Raw genomic sequence first — 19,694 nt, 5'->3', positions numbered from 1 at the left:
TAGGATCGTTATCCTGTTGTAGCAGCCATCCCCTTTTCATCTTCAGCTTTTTTTACAGATGGTGTGATGTTTGTTTCCAGAATTTGTTGGTATTTAATTGAACTCATTCTTCCCTCTACCACTGAAATGTTTCCCCCTGCCACTGGCTGCAACACAAGCCCAAAGCATGATCGATCCACCCCCCGTGGTTAACAGTTGGAGAGGTGTTCTATTCATGAAATTGTGCACCCTTTTTTCTCCAAACATACCTTTGCTCATTGTGGCTAAAAAGTCCTATTTTAACTTCATCAGTCCAAAGGACTTGTTTCCAAAATGCATCAGGCTTGTTTAGATGTTCCTTTGCAAACTTCTGATGCTGAATTTTGTGGTGAGGACGCAGGAAAGGTTTTCTTCTGATGACCCTTCCATGAAGGTCATATTTGTGCAGGTGTCGCTGCACAATAGAACAGTGCACCACCACTCCAGAGTCTGCTAAATCTTCCTGAAGGTCTTTTGCAGTCAAACGGGGGTTTTGATTTGCCTTTCTAGCAATCCTACGAGCGGTTCTCTCGGAAAGTTTTCTTGGTCTTCCAGGCCTCAACTTGACCTCCACTGTTCCTGTTAACTGCCATTTCTTAATTACATTATGAACTGAGGAAACGGCTACCTGAAAATGCTTTGCTGTCTTCTTAAAGCCTTCTCCTGCTTTGTGGGCATCATTTATTTTAATTTTTAGAGTGCTAGGCAGCTGCTTAGAGGAGCCCATGACTGCTGATTGTTGGGACAAGGTTTGAGGAGTCAGGGTATTTATAAAGCTTTGAAATTTGCATCACCTGGCCTTTCCTAACAATGACTGTGAACATGCCATAGCCCTAACAAGCTAATGAAGGTCTGAGACCTTGGTAAAAGTTATCTGAGAGCTGAAATCTCTTGGGGTGCCCAAACTTTTGCATGGTGCTCCTTTCCTTTTTTCACTCTAAAATTGTACAAAACAAAAATAATACACTAATCTTGCTTAAAATGTTAAAAAGAATGTTTCATCTTTAACTTTATGACTTTTGGAGATCAGTTCATCTTCTACTCACTTAACTACTCACAGTAACAGAAATTTTGACCAGGAGTGCCCAAACTTTTGCATGCCACTTTATCTCAGAAGAAACATTGCACAGTTGCACTGCCTTAAGGCACTTACAATAAAATCAAGAAAAGTCCTAGAGAATTCTGGCTGTGCTACATAACAGGAGATCTGAAGGCCAAACTGAGTGCTTCAGCCATTCAACCGGGTCGTACTGGATTATAAAATAGTTTGGGAATGATGTATACTGAAGGGTATATAATTATAACCAAGAGTCTTGATAAATAACTTCTCAAATTTTGAAATTTAAAATTTGTTTAACACATTGTTTCTAGGATGAAATGATGGTTAAAAAGCACAGACCCGGGACCTGGCTTAGTTAACCTGACGCTGATGCTTGCTGTTGACTTTGAAGAAGCAAAGCTACTTTTAGTTGCACTTCTTGATTGAGTGGTTCCAGTGAACATCTGCATCATGAAGAACAGTGATGAACAAGTGACTGCAGTGTCCCAGAGATTATCAACCCCCACCCGGAGTTCCAGCAGCTCTTTTAGGCCAGATGTTCGGCAGGTATCGTATACTTTCTTGTGTTGCCTTTTGATCATATCAGTTTGCATATTGCAACAGCTATAATTTGCGGTGTATTACCTACAACATGCATGTGCAATTGTCCTTTAAGTTAAATGCAGATGTGTTATTTTGGGCCTTAATTATTTGTAGTATCACCTATTTAAAACAATTCCTTTCAAGTTTTGGATTTTTCCATTTATAGAAACCCATTATCAAAATCCTAATTCTGTACTCTGTGATGATGACTCTCTAGTAGAGGGTTATTTTAAAGAAGCATCTGGTTAAGTTTGAGTAAAGGAACACCCAATCAAGTTGCTGATATATTTGTTGTACATAATGTGCAAGTCTATTTTTGGAACCTTTCAAAGTGTCTTTTCAAATCTGCCTGCCTTTTGAGCTTGCTAACCTTTAGCTCTGTACCAAAAACCTTTCAATGCTGCTGTGGGCTGAAGGTTTTATCGGTAATTACCTATGTTCTCACCCTCAGCGTGCTTTCAGAGAAGTGCCCAGTATAAAGAGACATAGGAAGGCATTACAGTGAGTCATCTTGATTCATTTTATAAGCTTATTGTGTAGTCACTGGAGCACAAGTCACTGTTGTTGAGTACGAGTACTCTACTCGTGGTCTGTCATCACAGCCAGAGAACTGCATGCCACACTGGGGAGGTGTGGAAAGATGCATGGTATAATTGGCTGAGTGATAAACTGGTAGAGACAGGAAGGAATAATCAATGGAGTAAGACAAAGACTATTTTTAAAAAATCTTGAAGTTTCAAAGAGGAGAACCTATTCTTTAAGTTTGAAGAATCTGGTATGTTCAGGATTTTTATGTTGTCCTGAAAGTGTTCCAATCAACTCTTTAATATTTATGGGTACCTATTTGGTACAATAGTTTGTTTAAAGTAAAATAATCATTGAAAGACTTAAAGATTAGTGTTGTTGTGTCGCCAGGTCTTTTATTATGTGACTGCTCTGCAATTCATACTGATTTAATGTTATCCAAGTCCAGTTGCAGCTGCCATTTGTAATGAGCTGAGAGAATACACTTAGCATCCATTCCCTTGGCTTTATATCTGCCATAGCTGGCTTGCATTCAACAACCCCAGCCATTTGAGTGGGGTTGCTCATATACACAAAAGAAAAAGTTTATTTTTCTTTACTATACTTCTTAAAATTAAATCCATTAAAACTTGGGTATGCTGAGGTTGGAAGCACTGATTCTGCTTCCTGAGGTTTGATTGTCAGTCATGACTAAGGCCTGGCTACATGTAAGTATCAAAGAATTATGCCAAATAACTATGGAGTTCAGAACTTATAATTTGACGTGTAGAAAGTATGGGATCCATTTTGCCCAAAGGGAATGCCAAGTAAGTGGTGATGACTTGCCAGCTCTATTTTTTTTTACACACACTGGCAACTTTGATTTTCCATAATAGGTGGGGTGTAACATTTTCTGGCAGTTGGTAATCATTTATTTGTTTTCATCTAAAGCAAATGTCACCCTTAAAGACTTACAAGTTGTCATCAGCTGTTCGACATTAGCTGTCCTGTGCTATTCTTGGTTTCCTCCAAAGTTGCCTACAGCCACTGTACGTAACTGAAGCTGATTTATGTGCACTGCAAAACTCAAAAGGCATGCAACATCATGCAGGCGATGTATTTATTATTTTTAAGTGTAGTAACCTGCAAAGGATTAATTTGTCCCTGCTGTAAAATGAATGTACTTTCTGAGAAGAGCCAGCAGTTGTAACAATAAATTAATTTGAAGGTCTCTTTTGCAGGCTAAGAAGGTCTCTTTTGCAGGCTAAGCTTATTTTTTTTGATAATCTTGTTGGTCGGAGTTGTGCTCTTCTTCTGACACTAGAAGACCAGTGGATCTGTTGAGATCACAATAAGCTGGCTTCACTCCTATGCTACATTCACATGGGCAAAAGCACAGTGCTGCTTTGCACTACATGAATGCAAAAATGATATATTCAAGTATCTGCACAACGATTGTTCAAAATTTAAGTCCAGCGGTCCCTAGATGGTACTTGCTTGGCCATTTAGCGTCAGTTAGGAATCGACCACTGGCATCACAAAGGCTAAACTTGAGAAGGATCCAGGGTTCCACGCTGCAGAACATTTCTGAACCAGTTGAATTTACCAGTAAACTGTTATTTTTTTAATAATCCAAGCTTTTTATTTCCACCATGAAGGGGAAAGAAAAATTGAATTTAAATTGTCACTGTTGTAATGTAGATACAAATTTTATTCTCTGGGCAATTGATTCAGGTTTCAGCATAACTACCACAGCAACATAACCACCCCATTACCATATAACTGAAAAACTGCAGTCATGTGCAACTCAGATAATCTGACTGTTTGAAATAACAGCTTGCATTATATTGCTGCATTGTCAAAATGTTAGTTATGCAAATATGACTGACATTAAATTGCACCAGTTTCCAGTTCTGAAATTCTTAAATATTTTTAGTGTAGTGTCGCTCCAACTTCAGTTCTCCTTATTGATAATTAATATACTTCCTATTTCGGTTTGTCCCAGACATGACATTTTTAGATTTTTGATGCTAATAAATCATTCGGAATGTTAGACCACAATGATGAAAAGCTATTAAAATCTGCTATATTTGAATTGCCTATGGTTGCAGTTTTAGGAACTAGTATATGATAAGAACTGAGTAATTTGAATAAATTACCCAGCGGGAACAAAAAATGAGTGATAGTTTGCAACCCACTGTGAAGTGTGCATTTTAAATATATCATGAATTAAATTTTTTTTTGAGCAGGACAGCTGGGAGATTGTGGAAGGACTTCGCGACAGTACAAGTGCCATCCAGGAGCCAGAGAAGCAGGAAGGATACATGCTGAAGAAGAGAAAGTGGCCTCTGAAAGGCTGGCATAAGGTGTGCTTAGTGTATAAGTGGGAGAGCAGTGTTGGAATGCATTAAAGAACTAGTATAATAAAATAGAAGTGCACCATTTTTATTGAAGGTTAATGTAATTTCTGATGCAGTTTGGTCTCTGAGATAAAAGGTTTCAGAATTAAGTCACACTTGAGAGATTTGAGCAAGCAATTTGGGTTCTCTCTCCAGTGAAGTGAAACCACCTGCATTTCATAATTTTCCAGTTAATGTGCAAATTCTGCACATGTGTAGTGATAATGCTGATACTGAAGTGATACAGTAGCGTAGTAGTTAGTGCTCTGGTTTTTGCCCATGTGCCAGAGGTGTGCTGGTAGATAAGTAAATTAGTCAATAAATTGCTTGTGGTGTATGTGGGTGACAGAAGAATTGGGCTTGGGTATGATGGTGGGTGGGGAGTTGATGGGTATGCATGAGGGAAAGTGGGATCATGCAAATGGAAGGGGTGGGCTGAAGGACCTGCTTCCATTCTGTATGACTGGTTTACTGCTGGCCCATTTGGATATAGTCTAGAAATTTTGATAATGCATATCTCTATACCACATACAAATTTTAGATGGCCATGAACAGAACAGTGAACTCGTGGAATTCCACTGGTAGCTCCTTGCAACCTGTGCAGCCACTGCTTCTTGTTTATCAATCTCTGTTTGGCACTGCATCTTCATGCACTTCAATCTATGCCAGGAGCTTGGATCTTGTATCCTGTTTTGTCAATGCATGTATTCTTGAAGTCCAAGTGGCATTCACTCTGTCTATAAACCTGTGAGCTCCATGGTCTTTTTGAAGATATCAGTCACATTTGCTATCAGTCACATCCTGCAAGAATTTGGCTTGTCTGGTCAACTCTGGACAAAGCTTTCATGTGTGGACTTACCAAGTGTTTGAACCAGAATTCTGGAATTAAAATATCAAACTGAGGGGATTATCTTAGTATCGGATTTTGTTTGATAGGGATCCTATGGAGAGCCTGAAGGTGACACGGCTAGTGGAGCTGCTGCCTTACCGGCTCCTTTGAACTGGGTTCAATCCTGATTTCCAGTGCTGTCTGTGTGGAGTTTGCATATTCTCCCTGTGACCATGCAAGTTTCCTAAGGATGACCTAGTTTCCTCCCATATCCCAAAAACGTGTGGGTAGGTCAGTTAATTTGCCACTGTAAATTGCCTCTAACGTATGGATTAGAATTGGAGAAGGGGTGGGGATGGGGTTTGATGGAAATATGAGGAGAATAATAATAGGTTAGGGTAGGATTAGTGTAAAAGCGGATGCTTGATAGTCCTAGTGGGTTGAAGGACCTGCTTCCCTGCAGAATCTCTCTGATGTTGTGACATCATTATGAGATTACAAGTGCTACATTTGTGTACATTTTGTATTCTACCAGAGAAAATTAGGTCCTAAATTTCCAGATGTTCCTTATTATACTTTGTAAATTTTCTGTTTTCACTCAGAATTACAAAAGCGATGTAGGCTGAATGGCTGGCTTCTGTATTATCATTTCCACACCAGCTTCCTGAAAGACCTTTCCAATTACAGCCACTTCCCTGCCAATTCCTCCAAAGCACAGCAATTACATTTTCCTTTTAAAGTATCATGTCCAATTCTCTCTTTGAACATCACTGAAACTGTTTCACTAGTATTGTTGGATTCTTTTGCCAGTTACATCATGTGTGTTCTGGCTTGCTGGCCATTCTGCCTTCTGACATTTTCTCTGCAAGAGAACAACCACAGTTTCTTTCTTCTGTCCCTTTATCTGAAGTCTTTCAATCCTGGTTCTGTTTTAATAAAAACTGAAAGTGCTGGAAAAATTCAGCAGGTCAGAACTAGTACTCGTGAAAGTTTATTGACCTGAAACATTAATTGTTTTCCTCTGCACTTGCTGATATTTTCCAGCATTTTTGTTTTGTTTTTATTTCAGATTTCTAGCTGTTTCTGTACTTTTGTGGGTAAATCACTTCCCTGCCATCTCAAAGTGCTCCAATTGGATGCAGTGCTCCAGCTGAGGCCTGATCCGTAACTTGTCAATGCTTCCACTTTGCTTTTGTACTCAATGAATAGTTAAGCGTCCCAATTGCCTTTTTTAAAATGGTCTTCTCAACTTGTTCTGTGTGCTTCCCAGGTTTGTGCATGTACACCCTTGGGTACGTAAGCTCCCGTGTGTGGTGCGTCCTTTAAAATTGTACCACTTGACCAAATGTTGCATCCTCATTGGATCATAATGAATCATTTCAGGTTTTTGTGTTAACTTTATCTGTTTTTTCCAAACCATTTTACCAGTCTACCTATGTTCTTGCATTTTGGTTAAGCTTGGTAAAAGGTTTCCTTAACAATCTGTTTTCATTGCTAACTCCACCCAATTTCAGTAAATTCGACAACTACAGGCTTTCCCCATTGCATACCACAGTCAATGTAAGCAACCATTTATGGTCCCTGTTGACTACTGCAGCACGATTTTTGGAAATGAGGGTTGATTCTGACCCGTTTTTCAGATCTATACAAGTAAGTTGCCTTAGACTAAAAGGGAATACTTCTGCAAGAATCATGGCTGGCACCAGATGTAGATCAAGTTTTCCGTTGTGAAACTTTAGCTGGAGAGAGAGCAAGTGTTTCATACGTGGTCTGTGATTGTGGTGATGAAAGGAACACAAATCCCAGACATGCTGTGCTATTATCCTGGTGTATTAATTACTGTTTATTCTTTTTTTCCTAATTAGATAAATCTCCAGTAAATACTTTGTTTTCACTTCCAGCGATACTTCTTCTTGGAGAAAGGAATCCTGAAGTACGCAAAATCTCAGGCTGATGTAAGTATCGAGAGCATCATTTGAGGAGTGTCGTTTTTTGGACAGCAGCCTGAGTTATAAGTCATCTTCAGCTTTGCTAATTTTGTTCTTGAGTAACCAAAATCAATTTTTTATAACTTGTATCCTTTATTCTGACCATAGTCCAGGTTGTGAACCTGTAGATTTGCAGAAAAGATAATCATGGAAAGGAGTAAACTTGCTTCCCTCTGGTACCATGCAGAATACTTGACTATTGCAAAGCTCTCCTGGCTGATCTCTCATCTTCCAAACGTTTTGTATATCTCCTCTCTCATCTTCCAAACATACTCTTGTATCCCAAATTGCACCAAGTGATGTTGACCCATCCTAAGCTGGTTTCCAGTTCACCAAACTCTTTAATTGATATTCACACACTAATGTTCAAATCCTCAATGGTCTTGTTCTCCATATTCTTCAACCTCTTCTCGCCCTTCAGCTATCTTTATAGTTGTATTCCCCCCAACTTTGACCTTGCCTGCATCCCAGAATTCTTTTTCTCTTGGACTAAAGTTTAATCACTGGTGACATTACTTTCAAAGGTTATGTGCTCTAAGTTTTAGAATTCCTTCTCGGAACCTTTATGCTATGTATCACTTCATGATTCTACTTAGATCTTGAGGTACTGACAAGGCTTGACCCCATCAGAATCAGATTTATTATCACTGACATACATCTTTGATTCAGTGAGGGTTGTTTATGCACCTCTGAAACACAATGGAATTTATTTTTCTGCATTAGTTGCTCTTCTAGAACCTATATTTGATGCTGTATGATACATCAGAGGTCAACAAGCAATGGATATTTTATCTAGGTTGAGGCATCAGCATCTCAGTTGCTCCAGGTTGAGGTAATTCCTTGGGCTTTAACCTGGGGCCAAGCTCTTTGTGGTCAAGCACGTTATTGTCAAAGGGGAAGTCAGTAGATCATGTTAAGAAGAGGGGGGAGATGATAGTTGCTATAAACATATTGGACCTGGAGGAAATATCTCTCCTGTCTATGGTCCACAGTGTGGAGTGTAGGAAGCTGACAATGGGTTCAGTCCTTCTCGTTTAGATTCAGCTGCCAAGTTCCTCAAGATTGGGTACATCAGCCATCTGTGGTTAAAGTCAGAAAGATTGTTTAAAATGATAGCTCTCTATCTGCCAATGCTTTAAAGGATGAACCCATCAGGTGGGAATGTCTTCTGCCTCTCCAGTTTTTGTCCTACAGCTTTAAGTTCTGGCAATTCACCAAGTGTTTCAGTTCTGTGCAGATAACTGAAGTTACTTTTCCAGATTCAGAAAGGAAAACTTCATGGTTGCATTGATGTTGGGCTGTCTGTGATGTCAATAAAGAAGAAGGCAAAATGTATTGATCTGGACACAGAAGAGCATATATACCATCTGAAGGTATTTGACAGTATTTCTCTTGCTGAATCTAAACGGGCAACCTTTTCATTGTGATGACGCTCACTCAACTGTTCTTTTGCTAGGTAAAATTCCAGGAGTTTTTTGATGAATGGGTAGCAAAGTTGCGTCACCACAGGCTATACCGCCAGAATGAAATTGCCAAGTTTCCCCATGATGTGACTAATCACTTCTTCCCAGCCTCGTCTGCTACAGACTCTTCAAGCTCTTTGAATTCCCCTTCTTTCAGGAAGGTAATGCACTAAACAACAAAAAAAAATTCCATAAGGTTTAAAATGTAAAAGGTTAAGCTTTTTGGTTTCAACAGAGAATGCTACAAATCACCATGTTTTTGGTCCTATAAACATGTGATTTCATATTGTGCTCTTTGCTTGTATTCTTTGCTGTCTCCATGGTTCTTCCTGTATCAGATTGACTATGAGTGGACTAAGCTTAACACAATGGAGTTCCATGCAGGACCTGAGCTTATGGGTCATTTGGTTATAAATTTTCTGCAAGTTTAAACTTGACTGGATATAACAGTAAACTTGCATCCATGGGTGCGTGTACGGAAACTACTCAGGCTAAAGAATGGGTATACCTTAAGGTTGTCTGTGTTGGATCAGCTAGTAGCAGTCTTATGAGTAACTAGGTTACATAGCCCTGGGTTTAAGTCTGCCTTGTACATCCATTTAGGATGATGTTTTGTTGCTGTAATTAGGGACTAGTTTTCTTCTGGTAATGTGCTGCCTTTCAAATAAGACATTAAACATGGGAATTAAAATTGGCTGCTTACTTCTTTATGCTTGTTTCATCATTTTGTGACATTCTGTAGATCTGTGACCTGAAACCACATACTTACCTTTTCAACATATTCCTTTCAGATCTTTAGTTATCAAAAATTGACAGATTTTTGATAAAGTTGACCTGAAACCAATGTCATTTTTCAGGAAGGTCCTCCAAATTTATAAAATCCTCTAAATGGAGAAGATTTTCCTGACTTTCACCTTTGTCAAAGGCCTGGCTTTACTTTCTGGGCTGTACCCTCTGGTCCCTATCTCCCCGTCAGAGGAGATGGTCTCCTTCAATCCCTCCTGTCAATTCACCTTTTGTTGAAAATTCCACTTACTTAAAGCATTGTGGGCTCCAAGAAATTCCAATATATTTATTTTTTCCCTTAATCCAGGTAGTTCTGGTAAATCTATCCCGTACTCTAAACCCAAAATATGCTTCAAGCAGTTTGTACTTTGAGGTAGGTATTATGATTGTAGCAGCTCTATCACCTCCTTCCTTCCTGTACATTGGTGACCAGAACCGCTTTCAAGGACCTTTGGACTTGTATTCTGAGGTTCCACTGTTCCTCAATACTCCCCAAGACCCTGCCATTTGTGGTGTATGTCCTAGCCCCTCTTATACTCCTAAAATTGATCATCTCACATTTGTCTGGATTAAACTCCATATTGCCATTTTTCAGCCCATTTCACCAAAACCTTGATATCTCTCTGCACCCCAAGACTACCTTCCACACTGTCAATAACTCCACTAATCTTTGTGTCATCTGCAAACTTGCTGATTGTGCCTCCACATCTACATCAAAGTCTTTCACATAATACAACCAGCTTGGGTCGCAGCACTGTTCCTTGTGGGACACCACTAGTCACATGCATCCAATCACAAAAACAACCCTTGACCATCACCCTGTCTCCTTCAACTGCAATGAGTGTTTTTGGAAATCCATATACGTACATCAACCTTGTGTCATTGTTAATAATCTTCTGAATTCTTTTGATTTTTCTTTTGACTTCAGTTATTTTACCAACCACTGAATGAAACGTGGATGTTCTTGACTAGAGAACTTTTGACATGAAAATCCTTTCTTTTTCAATCTTTTTATTAGTTTTCAAATTAATACAGATTAATATATCAATGTTCATACACGTAATACAAAAAGATCAGGAGAACAATCATGACATGGATAATCATAAAGAACAATAAAGTATTAAAAAAAAATCTGTAGATACAACAATCTGTTAGTGAATGAATATAATATTAAAGAAAAAGATTTATTATAAAAGAAAGAAGAAAAAATCCCCAAAACAATAAGAAAAATTATAAACAATATATCAAACCAAACTAAGCTAAAGAAAAAAAAAATTTTAAAAAAACAAAAAAAAAACTGGACTAAAATTTCTCAATAGAAACAGCAATATTATGTCGTCAACTCCATTCCTCTAAATTGAAAGGTTATTATAAGGGGATCTATATCATGTGAAAATATTGAATAAATGGACTCCAAACTTCCTCAGATTTAAGCAAAGGATCAACAGTACCACTCCTAATTTTTTCTAAGTTTAAACATGATCTAGTTTGAAAGAACCATTGAAAAGTAGTAGGGGGCATTGGATCCTTCCATTTAAGCAAAATGGATCGTTTGGCCATGAAAATCCATTGTCCATCTCTGAGCTATATAACCCACATTTTACCCTGGCTTCTCAAAATCAAAACTGATTTGAATTCAGTAGATGTCAAATCTTTTTTATAATCTAATAAACCTATGTGTAAAAATGATTTTTTTTTTGCTGACTTCAGGTATTGCGGATTGATAGTTTAGAGATTTTACTTTTAAGCATCTTTACTGATCTCTAATGACCACGGTAGGTTCACCAGGTTAATTCCCGAGAGGAAGGTTTGCTGATACAATCAGGCAGCGCAGAAATGGGCCCTTCAGCGCACTGTCTGCACTGATCTTCTTGCCCATCTCCACTAATCCCATTTATCTGCATTAGGACTGTATCTTCCTAAGACTTGTTTAAGTGTTTGGTGAACGTGACACGTGAAGGAGAGTTGAGCAGGAGTGTAGAAGAATGAGAGGTGAGGAATGCATAAAATGTTGAGGGGGATTGAGACGGTAAATGTTGAGAGCATTTTCTCAAGTGGTGGTTTCAAGAAATAGAGGGCATATGTAGTGGGCGTATTTGAGCAAGTTTCAAAGGGTGCCAAGGTTGCCTGGTTTCCACTTCAAACGGAGATGAGAATTTCTTCTCTGAGGGTCATGATTCTTCATCCAGGAGAGCTGTGGAGGAAAAGTCATTGAATATATTTTCAAAGCAGAGATCAATAGATGTTTGAACCACAAGGGAATTGAGAGGAAAGGGGAAAGTGGTATGGAAGGCAAGATTGGATCAGCCATGATCTTATTGAATGGTAGAACTAGCTCAAAGGGCCAACTGGTCTATTCCTGTTTGTTATGGTTTTGTTAATATTTTTTTTTGTTTTTGTAGATTTACTGCAAAACATTTGAGTTCTGTCTTTTTTCAATTGAGCCTTTCAATAGTATAGTTCAAATGCTGAGCTCCAGTTACAGCAGAAACCATAACCTGAGGAATTGTATGTAAATAGTTGACGCTGCGTAGTAATTCCAATTTGCGCGTTTAATGGTGCCTTTTACCATGCATGGCATCGTAATTTCTTGAACCAATAGTTTGAAGTTGCCTGGCAAGATCCACAGTACTGAGAGTGAAGTATCTATGGTTAAAACATTGTTGGTACCTGTAAATTGAGCCGATCTAGTAATCATATGTGATACAGTTTTGGCTGCTAACTCTATGGCTGTGTATTTCCAATGACATGTCTGCATTTAGAGTACATAATTGCTAACATAGTTTGACTCCATGGTAATTTATCATGGAATTAGATTTCGATTTCAGTTTTTAAGGTTCAGTATAGGTAGAGCTCGCTCAACTGAAATACCCTTTACTATTCTGATATGTGATCATGAAAAATATTAAACAGCATACATATTAAGTGTTCAAACCTCTCTGTTCACTAGTTTTGTTAAATTTTTAGTCCCAGTCCAGTGGCATACGTTTACAGCTTGAATTTTGAAAATAAAGTGGGTCACCTGTCCTGTGGTATATTTTAGTAAACCAAAGTGTTTTCATATACATGGACAATGAGCAGGTAGAATCTCACTGGCATGAAAGACATGAGGTCTGGTTATGGGACTGGAATATCTGGTGAAAGAAGCAAAAAATCAATGTTGCCAATCCAACAATCATTCAGTTAAGAGTTATGCCCCAATAATCAAGACTGAGGGTTTGAGAACTTAAAAGATTTGGATATTGTAATAGTGCAAGCATTTAAAACGTTTGATCTGTCTAAGTGTGAGGTCTGATACTGTTTGAAGAATGAAATGAAAGAGGGAGAGGTAAAGCTGCTTCAGAGTAGGTAAATAGAAAGTAGTACATGTTAGGTTGAGTAGGAAATGGTGAACAAAAAGTTATCTGAAATAGTAAAATTCTTGGTAAAATCAACTGGAAAAAAATAAGGGAAAATATTAGAATTTTACTTTTAGGGACATTGTGCAATAATGGGGAAACTTTTCACAGGAAAAGAATCACAATGACATTGATGCCTATAATCAACAAATATCAGAATGCTAAAGGTTATGTATTATACCAGTTCCCTGGGAGCATAGCTTTAAAACAAATCCAAGCTGAATTCAGATTTTTAAATGGCAGTCTGTGGCCATGACTGATCAAGCCACTTAATGCCTATCCTAAAAGCCCTTAAGGGGCTTTTGAATAACGATTTTAACCACTGTAGTCTTTGAAGTATTTCCCCAGTGCTGTTGGTCATTAGAGATCAGTAAAGATGCTTAAAAGTAAAATCTCTAAACCGTCAATCTGCAACACCTGGTCAGCAAAAAAATCATTTTTACACATAGTTTTATTAGAATATAAAAAGATTTGATGTCTACTGAATTCAAATCAGTTTTGATTTTGAGAAGCCAGGGTAAAAAGTGGGATATATAGCTCAGAGACAGACAATGGATTTCCATGTCAAAAGTTCCTGTGATATTGGTTTTGATTATTTTTCTGCTTCTGAAGAGGTTTTTTTGGCCCTAGATTGTAGATCATTTTTATGTTCAACACTTTTGGGAGAAGCAGCAGATAGCCCACTAAATTATATGTCAGGAATACTTGCTGCTTCTATTGAAAACTGAATTTGCCCTTGGGCTTGACAGGTTCTTATTTCAATACTTTGCAACCTATCCATTTTTCATTTAATATTCTGAAGGAAAAGTGAATATATAGTTTTTTAAAAAAAACGTTCAGCCGAAGTCCTGTTTATGAACAGCATACTGCCCCTCAACAGCCCTTCTATTCAAAGGAAATTACTATATTTCTGTATTGTCAGATGAAGAGTGAATTGCACTGTCCTGAAGAGAAGAATTCTCTTCTAAATTTTATTCTAAATTTAAAATTATTCTAGATTTTGAGTCTTGGGGATGGCACAGAGCTACACCTCAGTGCCAGTGATCTGGGTTCAATTGTGTTCTCTGGGGCTTCTCGAGCTTGCCCTGTCATTCATTGTGGTTATGGCTGATCTGCCCCAGGCTTCACCACCTCGTCTCTGCCAGTTCTCCCTAGCCTTTAATTCCCTGGTCATTCAATGTACATCCTGTGACTGCTTGGGGTTTTCTCTGGGTGCTCTGGTTTCCTCCCACACTCTAAAGACATACGGGTTGTTTGGTTAATTGGCTACTGTAAATTTGCGCCCATTGTATAGATGAGTGGTATAATTTGGTGGTGGTGGGAACTGAGAGGGGTTAAGGGTGGGAATTGATGGAAGCCCTCTGAGAATAGATCACAGGGAAAATTACTTGGGGATGCAGTGGGCTAAATGACTTGTGTTATAGATGAAGAGATCTGGATTGTAGTGCACAACACTATCAAGACTGAAGAGTAGGAGAATTGGAACCACAAGCTGGGCCAATCTTCAATGGCACTCTAGAATGTAGTCTATATTTATTTTCTCTGTCTGCAGCCAAACACTATGAAAAGTCTGTCTAGGTTATCAATATTTTACTGCTGGCATCTTGGCTTTTAAATTGTCATTGTTTTAATAAAATGGTGGCAAATTAATGCAGCAATTTTATGAACAATTACATTCAGTCATCAGCGTGTGGTTGTTGTGACAAGAGGAGTGCTTGAAATTCAGTAGGAGCATTAGGCTGCAAGGGTTCCAAGTAATCTGCTGATTAGCAGTCTGATATCAAGGAAACATTGTATTTATTGACTTGGGTTCTAATGTAAAGTTGTAAGATGTTTAAAGCAGTCTTCTGATAAGAATTCTGAGAACATCTGTTAACTGGCAAATTGTCTGACAGACATTAGATTCTGGTGACAATAAGTTCCTATTTTCACTGCCCTTTTGTGTTTCTTCTCTTTTTTGCTGCATAATAAGGCATCGAATAGCCACGATTGCTCCCTCGATTTATTTGTGGTGAGCACCAGCATGTTTATCTTTGATGTAACTCTGGAGTAATTGTTGGTCCCATCCTCCTAATCTGTGTTGTCTCAGATAATGTGGACAGGAAATATTGAGGGATAATGTTGGTATACCTCTACATGAATCGGGAGACTGACTGGATGGGGTGAAGCTGTAATTTTTGCATATTATCCCCTGATTTAGAGTCATTTATTCTTGCATGTGGCTGGATTGGAGCAATAATTGATGTCCAGTTTTAAGTTGATTAAGGAATCTAACATTTGTGAATAAAATACTTCAATCTTAGCAAAGCCACCACCAAATTTGTATAAAATACTGATGGTGGTTTTGTGGTGCAAAGTTTGATGAAGGATTGTCACAGTCATATTCTACTGAACTCCATGAATGTTATTTTAAATAGCCATAGTAACCAAGCCCTTTTCAGATCTGATTAAGAACCTTCTGTATTTTCTATGGCAGGTCAAATCCACTGTGTTTTAGTGTTGGGTTGGAAATTTAGATACTTATTTGCAATGGTGATTTGATTGCCATGCCACAGTATGGTCAAATGCTCCAAGGGGCTTGGACATATGCCTATAATTGTTTCCAGGAGACCAATCCATGAGCTTGAAGATTCAAGTATTCCCTGTGGATGAAGAGGTTCTGGATTGTTTGTCATACAAACTATTTCTGTGTAGCTGCTTCACAGCCTGTGTAGAGAGGAGCAATATTAGCCAGCGCCTGTAACCATAAAATCGATGGAGATTTCATGGCTCTGTTGAGAGAGCTAGGGGAAGGGGTCTGGGATTCCAAATAATTGGAATGAATGCTTTCATGGGAAATGGAAGTTATCCCAAATAAATGTAATGGGATCTTTTTCATCCACCTGAGAGAACAGTGGGGTCTTGGTTTTATGTTTGTTTGAAAGATGGTAGTGCTAATGGTTTAGCATTCCCTCGGTACTGCACTGAAAGATCAGACTTGATTTCCAAGATTAACTTCTCCTTTAAAAGAAATATTCTTTTTGATGTTTTGCTTTTACAAGAATACTTTGGCATTTAGTATATGTCATGGCTTTTTTAGAATCCTTAAAATCTTTCTCACATACCTTACTAAATGTTAAGAGACTAACTTCAGACAGACCTGGGTGTCCCTGTATAAGAATCACTAAATTTAATGTACAGGTACTTTAAGCAATTAAGAAAGTGAACAGTCAGCTGGTCTTTTTTTGCAAGAGGATTTGAATGCAAGTATAAACACGTCTTGCTGAATATGTAAGATCCTGAGACTATACCGTACCTTGCAGATCTAGCTTCCCTACCTAAGGAAGGCTTGCCAGATTTATCCCTGAGATGGAATGATTGCTTTATGAGGAGAGATTAAACAGATTCAGTTTGTACACTACTGAGTTTAGAAGAGTAAGAGGTGATCGCAGTGAAACATACAAAATTCTTGTGGGACTTGTCAGGATAAATGCAAGGATGATGTTTCCTCTGGATGAGGTGTTTGTAGAGAAGGCAGAGTTTTAAAAGATCTTCACTGTCCTCTGCCTCAGAGGACTGTGCAGGTTCAGTGTATGAGGATATTGAAAACACTGACCAATGATTCCCTGAATAACAAAAAATCTGAAGGGTGTGGGGTTAGTGAAGGAAAGTCAGCTAAGGTAGTAGGTCAGTTATGGAATGGTAGAACGGGGTTGAGAAGGCCATATGACCCACTGTTTGTTTTTGAATGGTCTAACATGTATTTAAGTGTAATGATGTAAGCCAACAATTTTGAGTGTTGTAGTTGTAATTTTGGGAACTATCCTAATTGCAAAGCAGTTGTCATAATTAAGAAAAATGTATTAATCATGAATTAACTGCAGCTTTTTAAAATCTGTTTTTTTTTCTTTCCAGTTGAAGAGAGGAAGTTTATGCAAACAAATGTCACTCCAAACTAGCCCAGGTTTTCCTGTCAGTTATTCTAACAGCCAGTCGAAGGTGGCAGCGTGGTTACAAAGTTCGGAAGATATAGATAAATGTTCAAAAGGTGAAAACATTTACACTTGAATTGCAAACAAAAGTGGACCAAAAATATTTAGTCGTGAGACTGAAATGGCCAATTACTTTCACTGTAGTACTTTCCATGGATTCTTAAGTCTGCTCTGTCCTTCTGTTCTATCCCTCCCCTATCACTGACCATTAATATTTGCACTCATCCTGCTCATACTAGTGGAGTGGGTTTCAACATGCATTATTTCAGTGATCACCAAGGGATCAATCTTTGAGTTTGGATTGAAATGTGATTGAACAGACAGAAATCTCTGGGTATTTATTCATAACAGAATTCTCTTTGATAGTATGTCCTTGAAGCAACAAAAGGCCAGGTCACATGGGGTTTAATGATGAGTAATAAACCTGGCATTACTTGAAAGTTTATTTAATGATGGGGATGGTATTGAGCTCAGTGAGCTGTTGCTAAGCAAAGTGGAACAGCCAGGATTCTAAATTTGAGTAATGCTGACTTCATTATATGGGTCAGACAGTTCACAATATACCGGACAAATCTGCAAACTGGTAAATCAAAATATCATTTAGTGGTGTTTTGAAAGTAATTTTATGCCATAGAAAACTAGCTTTTATCCCAAGGGGCATAAACTACTTGCTGAAATAATAACCATGGATAACTAAACAAATGAGAGTTAGTAAAACAAAGAAAAAGTCAGAGGCAAATATTAAAACAGGTCTTGGCAGCTGGGAAGAGAACAGTAATATAAACCTGCCATGGATATCAATATCAAAATGATTTTACAATTGTATAAGGAAAATTAAGGTCATCAAAAGCAAATTTGAGCCTCAAAGACATGGCGAAGATTAATGATGTAAATGAAAATAATGAATGGCTAAAGTATAGTTAATGACAGTGATTGAACATTTTGGAAATTTTTCAGCTGACCCAAAGGTAAGGTCATGTCTGATAAACCAGATTCTGTGGGTTTTTGTTTGAAGAATTGTCTAACAGTGAACAGGCAAATGTTTATTTTATTCATGAACTTCCAAAGACATCTGATAAAGTCCTTCAAAACAGACTGTTCAGTCTGAACCTCAGAATTGAAGGCTGTTCTTAATTTCATAAGAAACTGGCTGAACAAAAGGACTGACAATAAGAATCATGGACAGATACACAAACTACAAGGATGTATCATTAAAGATCTGTGTGGGCTCTCAATTTTTCATGCTATTTGTAAATGACTTGAATGCTACATACATACCCATATCCAGGTGATGCCACAAGGCAGGCAATAGCTGGAAGATGACATTGTAGAGTTAATAATACATTTATCGAATGGACAAAAGCTGTGTGAAATGAACTTTATTGCATGAACATGAAGTCTTCCACTGTTGACCTTTTATAAAGCGGAGAAATCTAACAGACTATTATCTTTTAATGGCACTTTTATGAGGAAAGATTAGACAGGGTAGTCTTGTATCCACTGGAATTTAGAACTGTGAGGGTGTACTTGATTGAAACATAACATCCTGAGGGGTCTTGGCAGGATGGATGTGGAAAGGCAAACAAGGAAAAATACAGATTCTGGAATCTGAAATAAAAACAAATGTTGGAAGAACTTGGCCAGTCAAGCAGCATCTGTGAAAAGAGAAACCAGCTAATGATTCAGGTTGATGAAGATATTTTCTCTTTTGGGAGAATAGATAACTGGGGATTTCTTTTATTATAAATAAAAAGGGGTAACCCATTTTGGATGAGCTGAAATTTTTTTTTTGAGGTTTGTGGATGTTTGGAATTTTCTTCAGAGTGGTGAAAACAGTCTTTGAATATTTTATAAGATTGTGGTAAATAATTGGTAAGGAAGGAGGTGAAAGGTTACTCTTTTAGACCTGAAGGATTGAGGTTGCAATGAGAATAACAATTGGTCGAGCAGGCTTAAGGTGCTGAGGGGTCGACTCATGGTTCTAATTCATAAGATGCAACAGATTACTTTTATAGATTGTTTTAAGCTCAAAGGATTGCATGTCCAAAGAAACTTGGAAGGGTCCATAATACATAAATGATAAAAATGTCATGAGATGGTGCAAAATCTACTTAGCGTATCTAATGGAATGCTGGTCATTGTATACAAAGATCCAGAATACAGGGAGATAGATGATTGTGCTGCACATGTGCAAAGCCCTGGTTAAACTACATCTGTATTACTCTGAGCAGATAAAACAAAATGCTGGAAATACTCAACATGCTTGGGAGCAACTGAACAGAAAGGAACTGTCAGTGTTTCAGATCAATGATCTTTCTTCAGTATTAAGATATCTTGGCCTTTGCGAGAGTGCAGTGTAGATTTGCCAGAATGATGCTTGCATTCCAAGCATTAAAACACGGGTTGTATTCCCTGGAGCTTAAAAGTTCAGGAAAGTTTTTAAGATCTGAAGGGTGGAGAATTGTACGGGCGACCCACGTGTTCTGGCCATTCGGGTAATGGAAATTCGACTTTACAGAATTCACAAATCATGACCAAAACATTGGATATATGGAATAAAATTTGATCTCTCAGAATTTGTGGGGGCAGGGGCAAAGAGAAAGTAAATACAATTTTTTTTTCAACTTGAAACTCTTGACACGTGCTGATGATGCGGCTTCGCGTTACGGAAATGTAACCATCCCCCCCCCCCACCC

The 19,694-nt window shown here is 38.1% G+C and overlaps 1 protein-coding gene across 3 annotated transcripts in view; it reads left to right on the top strand.

Moving 5' to 3' along the window:
- Positions 1 to 19,694, top strand: part of LOC127570240 (oxysterol-binding protein-related protein 3-like) — a 131,144-nt gene that overhangs the window by 44,774 nt on the left and 66,676 nt on the right. For all 3 annotated transcript variants that reach the window (XM_052015565.1, XM_052015563.1, XM_052015562.1), the window contains exons 2-7: positions 1,390 to 1,624; positions 4,414 to 4,530; positions 7,294 to 7,347; positions 8,640 to 8,753; positions 8,837 to 9,004; positions 16,922 to 17,054. In XM_052015565.1, the coding sequence (XP_051871525.1) occupies positions 1,529 to 1,624; positions 4,414 to 4,530; positions 7,294 to 7,347; positions 8,640 to 8,753; positions 8,837 to 9,004; positions 16,922 to 17,054 (682 nt within the window). In that variant the 5' untranslated portion in view covers positions 1,390 to 1,528. The remainder of the gene's footprint in view (positions 1 to 1,389; positions 1,625 to 4,413; positions 4,531 to 7,293; positions 7,348 to 8,639; positions 8,754 to 8,836; positions 9,005 to 16,921; positions 17,055 to 19,694) is intronic.

This window comes from Pristis pectinata, chromosome 5, assembly GCF_009764475.1.
Source record: "Pristis pectinata isolate sPriPec2 chromosome 5, sPriPec2.1.pri, whole genome shotgun sequence".
Lineage (NCBI taxonomy): Eukaryota > Metazoa > Chordata > Chondrichthyes > Rhinopristiformes > Pristidae > Pristis > Pristis pectinata.
This window is presented reverse-complemented; position numbering and strand designations above follow the sequence as displayed.